Below are 14909 nucleotides of genomic sequence, written 5' to 3'. Positions count from 1 at the left end.
GCTATCCTGCTCTTTGGAAAGCATCTTCTGGAGAAAATGTATCTATCCATACTTGGCAGCTGTGTGACTGTGGGCAAGTCACTTAACTTCTCTGTGCCTCAGTTACCTCATCTGTAAAATGGGGATTAACTGTGAGCCTCACGTAGGACAACCTGATTACCCTGTATCTACCCCAGTGCTTAGAACAGTGCTCTGCACCTAGTAAGCGCTTAACAAATACCAACATTATTATTATTATTATTATAATGCCTATCTTCCCCTCTAGACTAAAAGCTCCTCATGGTGGGAAACAAGTCTACCACCTGGGTTGTTCTGTACTCTCCCAAGCTCTTAGAAACAGTGCTCTGCACACAGTAATTGCTTAATAAATGCCATTCATTGATTGCACCCAACAAGTGCTCAATAAATACGATTAATTGATTGACTGATTGAAAAGAATCCCTTTACCAATGGCTGCCCACCAGGCTGAAGAGCTGTCTGCTTTAGTGGTCTCATCCAATCCACAGTTTTGTCGCAACTTTTGAGACTGAGTTTCCCCATCTGCCCTCCCAGTTTTGTGGGTACCCACTTTTAGTGCTAATTGGACCATGTAAATTGAGAACAACTTTCCTTTTTGACTCAAATCAGAACTTTGTTGCAGTAAATATTATGAATCAGAAAAAGGATCAGTTGACTTTCCCGATTTATCTTCTTTCTTTCTTTCAGATTAGGAAGGCCGGAACTCTGTGTAGACCAGTCAAAGATGACTGCGACCTACCAGAGGTGTGTGATGGCCAGTCCAGAAAATGTCCAGTAGATAACTATCAAGTTAATGGATTTCCTTGCCAAAACGGAAAAGGCTACTGCTTTATGGGGAAATGCCCCACCCTGCAGAAACAATGTGCTACAATCTGGGGAGAAGGTAAGAGATAAATATAGTGACCTTTGAGTTTGAAGACAACACCAGTAGTAGTAAATTATCCTATATGTGCAGTTGTAACTGGAGAGAGGTAGGATTCACTTCTCTCCTTCTACGACGTGGCTGCACATATCTCTCCTCTAGTGCAAACCTTCTCACTGTGCCTTGAGCTCACCTGCTTCATCGCCAACCCCTGGACCACGCCCTGCCTCTTGCCTGGTACGTCCTCCATCCTCAAATCCAACAGGCGATTACTCTCCCCTCCTTCAAAGCATTATTGAAGGGACATCTCATAAGAGGCCTTCCCAGACTAAGCCCCACTTTTTCTCATCTCCCATTCCCTTTTGCATGGCCCTGAATTGTTCCCTTTGCTCTTCCCTCCTCCCAGCCCCACAGCATTTAGGTACATATCTGTAATTTCATTTTTGTTGATGTCTTTCTCCACGGCCCCCTTCCTTACTCCCCCAGGACTGTAAGCCCATTGTGGTCAGGGAATGTGACTGTTTATTGCTGTATTAAGAGCTTCCGAGTTCTTAGTAGAGTGCTTTGCACATAGTAAGTGTTCAGTAAATATGACTGAATGAAAGAACCACAGTTCCGACTGCACAAAACCTGGGCCCTGTGGCATGATCACTTTCAGACCTGGCACCCTTTTCACTTCTCTCTCCTTGTAAAAAGTATAAGGCAAAGGAAAAAAAAACTACAGAAAACAGAATTGTCTCTAAGGAGTAGGCATCGGAGCATTTCCTCTTTGGTGTTCCCAGTATTTACTGACAATTATTGCCAGGTAGTTACAACTCATTTCCTGCTGTGTTCTCCCTTCCCTCTCACCCTGCTTCCTGCCACTCCATCCCATTAATCTCTGAAACAAGTCAAGATTGGTCCAAGATGATTAAGTGAATTGTTACCGGAGGGAAGTTTTTATTTTCTTCCTCTCCATCTTCCTTTCATTTTCCTTCTATCCCAAAGAAGTTCTTGGCAAGTCCTGGGAAAAATAAAAAGTTGGGAAAGAGGAACTAATATGCCCGTAGAAACATTTGGCAGCATATTGATTTCAACTCTCCTAAGGATATACAACTCCTATACTAGGTTTCCTGGCCATTGTGTCATTTACTAGACAATCCAATATCTGAGTATGTTTTCATTTATTTTAAAGATGCTTTTAATTCTATTTCAACTCATATTTCTTTCCTTCAAAAATGACTTTCCATGTTCCAGGAGTTAAGGCAGCTGATGCTAAATGCTATGAAATGAATAAGGTTGGGTTGATGTATGGACACTGCAAAAAGATAAACAACAGTTATGTCCCCTGCCAACCTGGGTAAGTGGAATCATCCCAGCTGTGACACAACCTATCCGGGGACCAAGTGCTTCTCCCGTGGCTTGTTTGTGGGAATGAGTTAGGGGAGAGCTGTCTGGGTTATTTATGTAGTCTAATCTCCCCTCTGGTTGTAAGAATCAGGCTCATTTTGAGTTGGCAAAAATGAATTTTGGAGTCGGGAGTAAAGCACATGTGTTAAAATCAAGCATTGAAAGGAGCTGACTCATGGACCGTATCAACTGAGAACCTCCTTGCTTTTCCTCAGCCACTACCTGTGTGGGAAGTTGTTCTGCTCTGGTGGGTCAAATAGTTTGACCTGGGAAGGAAGTGTGATGACTTTCACGACGTGCAAAACTTTTAATACAGAAAAGTCTGACCAAAATATTGACATGGTGGCTAATGGGACAAAATGTGGTGCTGAAAAGGTAAGTTGGGTAGTAAGTAGGTATACCCACATTTCAATTTTTCCATCCCTCCACCCCATAATTCGGTAGCGGCATAAGAGAAATGTAAAATGATTGGATCCTGGATAGTTAGTCAAGTACCAATTAACCTGTGGGAATATTTTCCCTGTCAGCTCTGTGGCTTGCCTGAGAGTAAGAACTATTTTGTACAGAAAATAGGATAAGAAATAATCAGTTCACACTGGTAACATGTAGGCTACATAGGTGAGGGTGGGTGTGTCTTTGGTGCTAACCCCTAGTTCGGGGCTCTGTACCAAGTGGGTGCTCAATAGTGTTAAATACGATGATAATGGTTAGTGGTGGTGGTGATCAGGATTTCAGACACAAACTGGGGTTTGGGGAGACACCGAGGTTTCAGCTGTTTCAATCCAATGCCTCCACAACAATAAAGTCAGAAGATCATGTGTTCTATTGCCGGCTCCGCCACCTGTCTGCTGTGTGACCTTGGGCAAATCACTTCACTTCTCTGTGCCTAGTAACCTCATCTGTAAAATGGGGACTGAGACTGTGAGCCCCACGGCGGACAGGGACTGTGTCCAACTTGATTTGCTTGTATCTAACCCAGAGCTTAATACAGTGCTTGGCACAAAGGAAGTGCTTAACAGAAACTTCGCCACTAAAACTTCTACCAGACTTGTGGGGAGGTGACGATCCAGTCACATGGCTCAGTTCCCCTCGACGACCATCCAGATGATTGGAACTTGCGCTGAATGTCCTGGCTGCTGCTCTTGCTGCTGCTGCTTCTCTGCTCCTTCCAGGGCTCCCAGATGCTCCACTGCTACAGTGGTTCCAACATGGCAGCTGGGGCCTAAAAGTCAAAAGGTAGCTCTGTTTTTGGCCCCATGTCCAGCTTCTGGCCGTGACAGCCACCATGCTTGCAGGACCAGCCTCTGTGAATCCTGCTCTTTCGTACTCTGACTATGCTATCCTGCTTTGGCAGCTCTAGGGTGTCTTTCCCCCCATTCTTCTTTCACGCTGGCACACGGAGTTTTCTGGTTCTGAAGAGCAGGATGGGTGAGTAGGCAGGAGATGGCAGAGGGGATGGCTAGGGAGGGGGTTATTTTATGTGTCTGGGGAAAGGATTGTAGTTAGCTTGCCACAGCTGAGGAAGCAAATGTGCTCTCTCCTAGAGTCACTGGACCAGGGAGGGAGAGGGCCTCTGCCCGGGGCTTGAAAACAAATTGTTCTTTCCTTATTATGCCCCAGCTGTGCCCAAGGCAAGAGCATGTCTGGGCCAACTTTGGAGAAATGGTAGCCGGGTTGGATATTTGGTTTAACCATGCTGCTACTATGTCTTGGGCATAATCCTTTGATGCTGCTGGGCCAAAGGCAGTTGCCAGTTGGAAGGGAGTAACAGGAAAGCAGAAAAGGGAGAAAGGAGGTGAGGGGACAAAAACAGAAATATCCCACAGAAGGAGTCAGTCAGCCAGTTGTATTTATTGAGCACTTACTTTGTGCAGAGCACTCTTCTAAGTGCTTGGGAGAATAGAGTATAAAAATAAATAGACACATTCCCTGCCCACAAGGGCTTACAGTCTTGAGGAGGAGACAGACAATATAAATCAATTACAGATATGTATGTAAGTGTTGGGAGAGGGAAACCTCAGTGGCCTACTACAAAGTTCTATGAGGCTGGAGCTAATTTGAGGAGAAAAGCAAACGCTACTCCTAAAGAGAAATGGAGGAGAATCAAGGCACAAAACAAAAATCCTAAAGGGATAAAAACCCCCAGAAACCAAATGTGAAATGAGTAAAAAAAAAAAAAAAAAAAAAAAAAGCTTGACAAAAACAAAAACCAGCAAGCACAGGAAGGCGGATGGAAAAACCTCGGCCAGGCAGAGAGAAAGGAGATAAAGAGAGATCTAGGTAAGCTAGGTAAAGAATGGATATTTCCACTAATTGAATATACTTTCCTCCAAAGAATTGTTCACTTTCTTATGGTTTCTGTTGCATCATAAAATGGCTATTCCAGTTTTATAAAGGGAATCCTGAGGCTGAATTGGAATTAGAACCCATCTCCTAAAAAGAGACCAGGTGGCTTTTCTTCTATCTGCTGTCTGTTCATTTGCAGCTCACATGGTAGATGGCCAAAGTTTTGTAGTTTGATTCACTGGGCATTTTAATTCAGTCCAGATTTGCTGCTTATTTTCTGATGCTTGGGAGAAAAATCAGGCCCTTTGCAACAAATGTTATTGATCTGGCCTTGGTTAACCACTGGCAATAGGAATTTGAAAGTCTCACTTTCTCTTGAATCAGGACTGAGTGCAATATTCTGAGATGTGCAGCTCAAGCAAGGTAGAAAAGAGGGCTAGCATTATTGCCTGCTTGGTGCGAAACATATTTGATGGAAACCTAAATGCACTTGGAAGATGGTAGGCTTAGCTTCTAGAAGCAGGACCCTGGTTGCCACTTAATTTTTGCAATATCAAGAACTCAATTTTTAGGATCTCACTCAAAATTTAAACCATGATCTGCCAACCTTATAAAAATGAAACTCACTTAGGTCCCGAACTTGTCACGTTTGGTTAGTCAGTCAGCAAGTATCTATTGAACACTCACAGCATCAGAATAATGCAGTAAGCACTTGGGATACATGTTAAAAAATAAGCCTGTTACCATCCAAACTGTTATCAGCTCAAGGGACTTTCGATCTACTGTAGGAAATGATTCTGCAAATGCATAATCACAATTTTACTGAATTAAGGAAAGGTTCTGCCTCATCCATTCATCTCTGTCACCTTCCTTCCAGGTGTGCAGCAATGGGGAATGTGTGGATTTAGCAAAAACCTACAAATCAGCCAACTGCTCCTCCAAATGTAAAGGGCATGCGGTGAGACTGGGTTATTTGCATGATAAAAATCTTTCATTTCCCTAATGAGGACCATATGGACATCCTGAACAGTACTGAATCAAGTGAGAAGTCAGACGTGAAGGTTTTCCAGGATGAACATCCCTTCTTCCCTCCCAGACAGCCATCATTAACCACTCCCTTTCCAATGAGTCCTTCCCGCACAATCTGCCTCTCTAACACCAATGTACTCTCCGTACCTCAATCTCATCTATCCCACCACTGACACCTTCCCCACATTCTCCCTCAAGCCTGGAACTCCCTGACCCTTCATATCCAACAATCAACCACTCTTCCCACCTTCACTGCCCCTCTTAAAATCACATCTCCTCTGAAGCCTTGACTAAGCCCTCGTGTCTCACTTCCTTCCCTACTCACCATCAACTCTATACTTGGCGTGTACCCATTAAGTACACTGATACGCACCCCAGCCCTACAGCACTTATGTAAAAATGCTTATATTCTACTATTTTCTCTATCTGTAGCTTATTTTAATGTCTGTTTCCCGCTGTAGACTATAAGCTCTTTGTGGTCAAGGATCATGTCAACCAATTCATTCGTTCATTCAATCGTATTTATTGAGCACTTACTGTGTGCAGAGCATTGTATTAATAATAATAATAATAATGTTGGTATTAAGTGCTTACTATGTGCAGAGAACTGTTCTAACTGCTGGGGTAGATACAGGCTTATCAGGTTGTCCCATGTGAGGCTCACAGTTAATACCCATTTTACAGATGGGATAACTGAGGCACAGAGAAGTTAAGCGACTTGCCCACAGTCACACAGCTGACAAGTGGCAGAGCCGGGATTCGAACCCATGACCTCTGACTCCCAAGCCCGGGCTCTTTCCACTGAGCCACGCTACTTCTCTATTAAGCACTCAAAATGTACAATTCGGCAACAGAGACAATCCTATTTTCCCAAGTGTTAAGTCCAGTGCTCTGCACGCAGTAAGCACTCAATTAATACCATTCACTGATTGATTGATGAATATGTGTTGATCAAACTCAGTGGTTTATCCAGTACGATACTCTCTTGGGTACGTTATTACACCTTAGACATAGAGAGAGATGATCTCCTTTAAGAAAGGATTTCACTTATGGGTCGATATGGGTGATTCCAATATTGTTCTGGGCCCAGTGGGAATGACGGACCAGGACCGTTCCTCTCCTAGGTGTGCAACCACAAGCTCAAGTGTCAGTGTGAAGAAGGATGGGCACCACCTGACTGCAAAAACACTGCAGTGGTCATGAGTGAGTAGCTCTTCCTTTACAATACTTTAGCAACGGTCCACAGGTTAAGGAAGCCCTTAAGATGATTTGGTGGAAGCCTAGCTCTTTTTCCCCTGATAGATTTCCTTTGTAGCATGAATGTGCAGACATGCTTTCTTCTGCTTGTTGGATGAAAATGCTAGTGATAGTCCTCTTCTCTGATGTCTTTAAGGAAGCTTTCTCTAAGCCATGTCCATAGATGCAGGTGAAAATTTTTCCATTATTTTCCTCCTCCTGTCCAACAGTTAATTTCAGTTACTCAGATTTATTGACACTTGCTGTGTGCAGAGCACTGTTTTAAGTCCTGGGGAGAGTACAGTGTAACAATGTGACAGGCACATTCCCTGCCCACAGTGAGTTTACAGTCTAGAGGGGGAGCCAGACATTAATATGAATACAAAAATTAGACATGTAAGCGAAGCTGATGTGTGTGTATAAGATAAAACAGTTAAGCAATGGTATTTATTAAGCACTTACTGAGTGCAGAGCACTGAACTAGGGACTTTGGAGAGTACAAGACAATAGAGTTGGTTGACTTGATCCCTGCCCACAGCGAGCTTACAGTCTAGTGGGAGAGAAGCCTTCATCTGCCCCACATAAGACAAGAACATGTTTTCTTCGCCAGTCCTTACCCCCTTCCTTCCCTCCCTCCAGCTGACCATTAGCAGTCTGCAAGTTTTGTTCACCTTTGATATTCAGGGAGGTGTGTTCTAACAGTATTCTGCCCTGGCTTTTAGAAGGGCTCTCACACAAGACTCCTTGAGTCTGAAGTCACAGAATAAGTCATTTGCCACCAAAGTAATCAGGCATTAATATCTGTTCAGAACAGAGCATCAGTCATATATGTCCTACAATAAGACTGAAACAGCATGGCCAAGTGGAAAGAGCAAGGGCCTGAATCCAGCTCCAATTCTTGTCTGTTGTGTGACCCTGTGTCTTCCCTTTGCCTGTTTCATCTCTGTAAATTGGGGATTAAATACCTGTTCTCCCTCCTACTTAGTCTGTGAGCCCCATAGGGAACAGGGACTATGTCTGACCTGATTTTCTTGTAACTACCCCATCACTCAACAAATGCCATGATCATTCATTGTGATTTTTCCTGAATGCTTGCTGTGTGCAGACCACTTAATAATTGCGGTATTTGTTGAGCACTTACTACATGCCAATCACTGAACTAAGAACTTGGGTTGAAAAATGCAAACTGGATTGGACAATAATAATGTTGGTATTTGTTAAGCGCTTACTATGTGCAGAGCACTGCTCTAAGCACTGGGGTAGATACAGGGGAATGAGGTTTTCCCACGTGAGGCTCACAGTCTTCACCCTCATTTTACAGATGAGGGAACTGAGGCATAGAGAAGTGAAGTGACTTGCCCACAGTCACATAGCTGACAAGGGGCAGAGTCAAGTCCCTGTCCCATGTGGGGCTCACAGCTTCAAACCCCATTTTACAGATGAGGAAGCTGAGGCCCAGAGCAGTGAAGTGACATGTCCAAGGTCACACAGCAGACAAGTGGCAATGCAGGGATTAGAACCTGTGACCTCCTGACTCCCGGGTCGGTGCTCTATGCATTACACCATGCTGCTTCTTGGGAAAGAACAATACAACAGAATTGGTAGATGGGATTCCTGGCACAAGGAACTTACAGAGTACAGTGAGAAGCAGACATTAAAGTAAGTAATGGAGAAAGGCAATAGTAGAGTATAAGGATATTGACATAAATCCTGTAGAGCTGGGGTGAGTATCAAGGTGCTTAAGGAGTTCACAGTCGTACATAGTCGATACCGAGATGGGAAGCAGAAAGGCAGCGTGGCTTAGTGGAAATGGCACGGGCTTAGGAACCAGAAGCCATAGGTTCTAATCCTGGCTCCGCCACTGGTCTGCTGTGTGACTTTGGGAAAATCACTTCACTTCTCTGTGCCATCTGAAAAATGGGGATTAAGACTGTGAGCCCCATGTGGTACAACCTGATTACCTTGTAACTACCCCAGCACTTAGACCAGTGCTTGGCACATAGCAAGCACTTAAATTATTATTATTATTACAGAGGCGAGAACCGATATGGGAAATGATGTGCCTAGTCAGGGAAAAGGCTCTTGGAGGAGAAGTGATTTTAGGAGGGCTTTGAAGGTGGGAATAATGGTGGTCTATCCTATATGAAGAGGGAAGGAGTGTTAAGCCTTAGAGAGAATGTGGGAAAGGGGTCTGTAGTCACACAGATGAGATTGAGGTACAGAGTCTATGTTGGTGAGATGAGGTTATTATTATTATTATCATTATTATTATTATTATCACCATTTACTGTACCATAGCAGGGGTTTTATGAACAGATATAAACATCCTGAATATGCTAATTTGATATGTCTAGGATGATTTCAAATGCCTGTAAATTGCCTTGGGTTCTATGGTGGGATAAATTTTTACCAAGTGAGGTAAACAGACTTTGTAAAGGGGATATCTCTTTAAAGAACCAGGGTCAAGTTAGGATTAGAGAAAGATCAGGAATTAATGTGGTCTGGTGGATTGAACATGGGCCTGGAAGTCAGAAGGATCTGGGTTCTAATCCCAGTTCTGTCACTTTGCTGTGTGACCCTGGACAAGTCACGTAACTTCTCTGTGCCTTAGTTACTGCACCATAAAATGGGAATTAAGACTGCGAACCCCATGTGGGACTGAGTCCAACCTGATTAGCTTGTATCTACTCCAGTGCTTACTTTGGTGCCTGGCACGTAGTAAGCACTTAACAAATACCATTTTAAAAAATAAATGGTCCTATGCTGTGGTCACAAACTGTAAATGGATTTTACATGTAAAATTATTGTACCCTCTTGAAATCTGCAGCCCTTCTGCCCATCTGCTCACTCATTGCACCCAGTGTCCCAGCAGGAATATGCCTGACTGGGGTAAAAGCATATGAATGCAGCTACACAGATTTCTACCCCTGGAATTGATTCCTCTGTGTAGATTCTGGTCCCAAAGTATTCTTGACTGGACCGAGGCTCTTTGGGTCCATTTACAGTGGAAGATCAACAATCAATCATATTTATTGAGCACTTACTGTGTGCAGAGAACTGTACTAAGCCCTTGGGAGAGTACAATATAGCAGACACATTCCCTGCCCACAACAAACTAATAGTTTAGAGGGGAAGACAGGCATAAGTATAAATGAATAAATTATGGCTATGTAAGTGCTGTGGGGCTGGTGAATAAAGGGAGCAAATCAGGATGATGCAGAAGGGAGTGGGAGAAAAGGAAATGAGGGCTTTGTCGGGGAAGGCCTCTTGGAGGAGGTGTGCCTTGAGTAAGGCTTTGATGGTGGGGAGAGTAATTCTCTGCCAGATATGTAAAGGAAGGACGCTTCAGGCCGGAGGCAGGATGTGAGCAAGCGGTCACCAGCGAGATAGATACAGTGAGTAAATTGGAATGGAAGAGTGAAATGTGCAGGTTGGGTTGTAATGGGAGAGTAATGAGGTGAAGTAGGAGGGGGCAAGGTGATTGAGTGATTTAAAGCCGATCGTAGGGGCTTTCTGTTTGATGTGGAGGCGGATGGGCAACCACTGGAGGTTCTTGCGGAATGGGAAAACATGGACTGAATGTTTTTGTGGGAAAATGATCCAGGCAGCAGAGTGAAGTAGGGACTGGAGGGGGGATAGACAGGAGGCAGGGAGGTCAGCAAGGAGGCTGACATAGTAATCAAGGCGAGTGGTTGGATTAACATGGTGGCAGTTTGGATGAAGAGGATAAGGCAGATTTTAGCAATGTTGTGAAGGTTGAACTGATAAGATTTAGTGATAGATTGAATATGTGGGTTGAATGGGAGGACTCAAGGATGATAATAATAATAATAATTATGGCATTTCTTAAGCACTTACAGTTCTAAGTGCCTAAGTTACTTACTGTTACTTAAATGCTAAATTACTTACTGTTCTAAGTGTTGGGGTAGATACAAGATATTCGGGTTGGACAGAGTCCCTGCCGTACACAGGGCTCACAGTCTTAATCCCCGTTTTACAGACGAGGGTACTGAGGCACAGAGAACTGAAGTGACTCCCCGAAGGTCACACAGCAGACAGGTGGTGGAGCTGGAATTAGAACCCATGACCTGCTGACTCCCAGACCTGTGCTCTATCCACTAGGCTACGCTGATTCTCCGGGCTTGGGAGACAGGAAGGATGGTGGTGCTGTCTACAGTGATGGGAAAGGCAGGGGAAGTGCAGATAAGGAATTCTGTTTTGGATGGGTTAGGTTTGCGGTGAAGACAGGACATCCAAGTGGAGGTCGACAAACCCCAGAACTGAAAAGGGAAATAAAAAGCATTTTCCTTAATGGTAAGAGAGAAGTGGGCATTTTTCTTGGGCAGCAGTTCTATCTTTCAGTTCTAGTTCAGCCGCCTGGCCCAAACAGAACAAGGGGAAAATTCAGATTTCAGAATAAAATGTCTCCCTTTGCCACGAACTGAGAAAGAGCCATTCAGCAATCTTTGTCCTAGGCAAGGGTGACGCCAGCTGATGAAAATGCATAATTGCAAGTCGGGCCAAAGCAGCCTCCACAAGAAAACGTTATTTTGGGGAATGTCGCAAGTCCTCCTTATTAATTCATTGGTGATGTAGTTATGTGTGTTAATGGGGGACATGAGGGGTGTTATCCAGCGTGGCTCAGTGGAAAGAGCCCGGGCTTGGGAGTCAGAGGTCATGGGCTCGAATCCCGGCTCTGCCACTTGTCAGCTGTGTGACTGTGGGCGAGTCACTTCACTTCTCTGTGCCTCAGTGACATCATCTGTAAAATGGGGATTAACTGTGAGCCTCACGTGGGACAACCTGACTACCCTGTATCTACCCCAGCGCTTAGAACAGTGTTCTGCACATAATAAGCGCTTAACAAATACCAACATTATTATTATTATTACTTCTGTTTGAGCAATGGGAAACATCCAGACTGGCCAAAGAACTGCTGGGCAGAGATTAGAGTGGTGGGTAAGGCCTCTTAACTAGGAACTGTAGGTCAGGCTTGACCCCAGGAGCTGAGTCTACTGCAGATATTCATTCATTCATTCATTCAATAGTATTTATTGAGCACTTACTATGTGCAGAGCACTGTACTAAGCGCTTGGAATGTACAATTCGGCAGCAGATAGAGACAATCCCTGCCCAATGATGGGTTTACAGTCTAATCGGGGGAGACAGATGAACAAAGGCAAGGCAACATAATCACGATAAATAGAATCAAGGGGATGTACACCTCATCAACAAAATACATAAGGTAATAAAAATATATAGAAACGAGCACAATGCTGAGGGGAGGGAAAGGAAGGGGGAATGAGCAGAGGGAAAGGGGGCTTAGCTGAGGGGAGGTGAAGGGGGGAAGAGGGAGGGAGCAGAGGGCAGAGGGGGAGCAGAGAGGGACCAGAAGGAGCAGAGGGAAAAGGGGAAGCTCAGTCTGGGAAGGCCTCTTGGAGGTAGATGAGATACTTGCTGTCCTATCCCCCCCTCCACTCCACATGGTAGGTTTGCAACTAAGCCATGCCTGTAGCTTGTACTGAATGCCTCCAGGAAGGATTTGCTTGGGGAGGGGGAGCCCCAAAACTTTATAAAAGTGAATGTGTCAAACAAAAAATGGATTCATGAAAGAGCAGGCTCACCATGATCTGTTTGTCTTTTTTATGCTATTTAAGTACTTATTATGTGCCAGGTACTGTACTAAGAGCTGGGATAGATACATGATAATCAGGTTGGACACCATCCCTTTCCCACAGTGAACTCACGGTCTTAATCGCCATTTTGCAGATGAGTTAACCGAGGCACAGAGAAGTGAAACCACTTGCCCAAGGTCATACAGCAGACAAGTGATGGGTCTGGAATTAGAACCCAGTTCCTTCTGAATCCTAGGCCTGTGCTCTATCCCCTAGGCCACACTTATTTATGTCAAAAACCATTAAGTTAAGGTTAAGTTAAGGTGAGGCTCAGCGTGAGTTGGGGACAGGACCAGAAGTTTCCATGGCAGCCCAGTCAAAATCACTTCTGCTTGAGATGATTGTCGCTTGAGCCTCCACTTTTGTCAGTTCACCAGGGAAGTACCTCAGTCCTTGCCCCCTTAACTCAGCCCTCTCTGGTTCCCAAAGCCTTTAAATTTACTGTTCACTTTCCCCTTCCTTTCTCTCTCACTGCTCCTGCCCCTAATGACACCCGTACCACTTCCGGCCACTTCTGTGGCTGGTGGCCCTTGTGCCCACATCCCTTCACACTACCAGTCCCAGCCCTGGTTCACCTCCACAGTGCACTTCTTTATCTCATGCACTTCTGCTCCTGTGCTTGTGCCACATTTTGGTCTTGGTGGAAATCCAGGACCAGGCCAACCTTGTCCATCCTGACTTGCTATAACTCTGCCCTCTCCTCCATTCTCAATGTGTCCCATGGCCACTTTCCGCACCAACCATTTCAGATCTTTAACTCCCTCCTTAAACCCCCACTGTCCCCTCCTCCTCTTCCTCTCTCACCCCCAATGACTGTTCCGACTATCTGTTGGTAAAATTGAAACCATCAGATGTGAACTTCCCCAAATCTTCCCTTCATCTCCCCAGCTCCCTCATATACCCAATATACGCTCCATCCTTTTCAGTCATCTCATGAGGAAATCTACCTGCTTTCAAAATCTAGCCCTTTCAACTGTGCCTCCAACTGCTTCCCTTTTAGAAGCCCCTACGCCCACTTTCTTCCATGACTACCATCTTTAACTGCTCCCTCTCTGATAGCTCCTGCCCCTGTTTTCAAACATACCAATGTATTTCCTATCCTAAAAGAAAGCCTCTCTCAATTCCAGTGCCCCCACCAGTTATCTCCCTCCTACTCCTGTCCAAACTCCTTTGTTGGGTTTTTTATGTCTGCTGTCTTTCCTTCCTCTCCTCAACCCCCTGCAATTTGGCTTTTATTCCTTTTGCTCTGTTGAGACCACTCTCTCCGAGGTCACCTTTAGTTTCTAGCTAAATATAATAGAATCTACTCCATCCTTCTCCTCAACTTCTCAGCTATCTCTTCTCCTGGAAATGCAATCTGATCTTGTTTTTTCTAACATGGCCCTGTCCTGGTTCTCCTCCTATATCTCCTGCCAATCCTTCTCAGTCTCTATTGCTAACTCTTTCTCTGCCTCCCATTCCCTAACTGTAGGTGTACCTCAGTATTCAGCTCTGGTCCTTTTCTATTCATAACTTACACTCCGTCCCTTGGGGAGCTCACCAGCTCCCCTAGTTTCAACCATCATCTCTACATGGATGATTCCCAAACCTAGCCCTGATCCCTCTCCTCTGCCATCTTCTATCTCCTCCTGCCTCCAGGACATCTCTAAATAGTTCAAACTCCTCATCTTCCCTCCCAAATACTCTCCTCTACTTCATTTTTTATCACAGATCACCCCATCATTATCCATGATTCCTTTCTTGCTTTCACCCTTCATATGCAGTCTGCCACCAAATCCTGTCAGTTCTTTCTCCACATTGCCTCTAGATGAAAGAGAAGGGGCAGATTCTAAACTGCCACTAATGTTGGTCCAGGCACTTGTCATATCCCAGCTCTACTTCTGCATCAGTCTCAAGGCAGACCTCCCTCGCTCCAGTCTCTCCCCCTTTGCTCTCCTACTGGACTCTGCTGTGCAAGGCTTCCTACTCTTCAGAAGCATTCCTCTCTGCATCAAGAAAACTCACCCGAACTTTGGTTTTAAGCCATTCAACTACCTGTCTCCCCTGTACTTTCCTTGCTCCTCTCCCACTCCACCCCAGATCTACTTACCCACTGTGCCTCATTCATAACTCTCTCACCAATGACTTCTAGTTTATGTCTTCCCTTCTTTCTGGAATTCTTGCATTTCATGTCTGGTAGACCACTGCTTTCCCCATCTTCAAGGCCCTTCTGAAATCACATCTCCTCCAGGAGAGCTTCCCTGATTAATCTCTCATCTCTACACCTTATCCCCACTACCTCTCCTGGAACACTTACTCACAGGTATTTCCACCCCTTCCATTCCTATCATGCGTATGTATATTTTTTGTACAGCTTAATGCTTCCTACAATGTATAATTCATTTATTTTCTGTTTCCCCTTGCTAAATTGTAAG

At 44.7% G+C, this 14909-nt stretch overlaps 1 protein-coding gene across 1 annotated transcript in view; it reads left to right on the top strand.

Moving 5' to 3' along the window:
• The window catches only part of LOC100076162 (disintegrin and metalloproteinase domain-containing protein 28), a 36959-nt gene extending 30164 nt beyond the window's left edge, over nt 1–6795 (top strand). The window contains exons 13-17 of the mRNA XM_029066365.2: nt 706–901; nt 2117–2219; nt 2485–2644; nt 5433–5513; nt 6709–6795. Of these exons, the coding sequence (XP_028922198.2) occupies nt 706–901; nt 2117–2219; nt 2485–2644; nt 5433–5513; nt 6709–6795 (627 nt within the window). The remainder of the gene's footprint in view (nt 1–705; nt 902–2116; nt 2220–2484; nt 2645–5432; nt 5514–6708) is intronic.
• The last annotated feature ends 8114 nt before the right edge of the window (nt 6796–14909 follow it).

The sequence above is a fragment of the Ornithorhynchus anatinus genome, chromosome 5 (genome assembly GCF_004115215.2).
Source record: "Ornithorhynchus anatinus isolate Pmale09 chromosome 5, mOrnAna1.pri.v4, whole genome shotgun sequence".
NCBI classification, from domain to species: Eukaryota; Metazoa; Chordata; class Mammalia; order Monotremata; family Ornithorhynchidae; genus Ornithorhynchus; species Ornithorhynchus anatinus.
The sequence above is the reverse complement of the archived record's forward strand: the minus strand, read 5'-3'. Positions and strand labels throughout refer to the sequence as shown.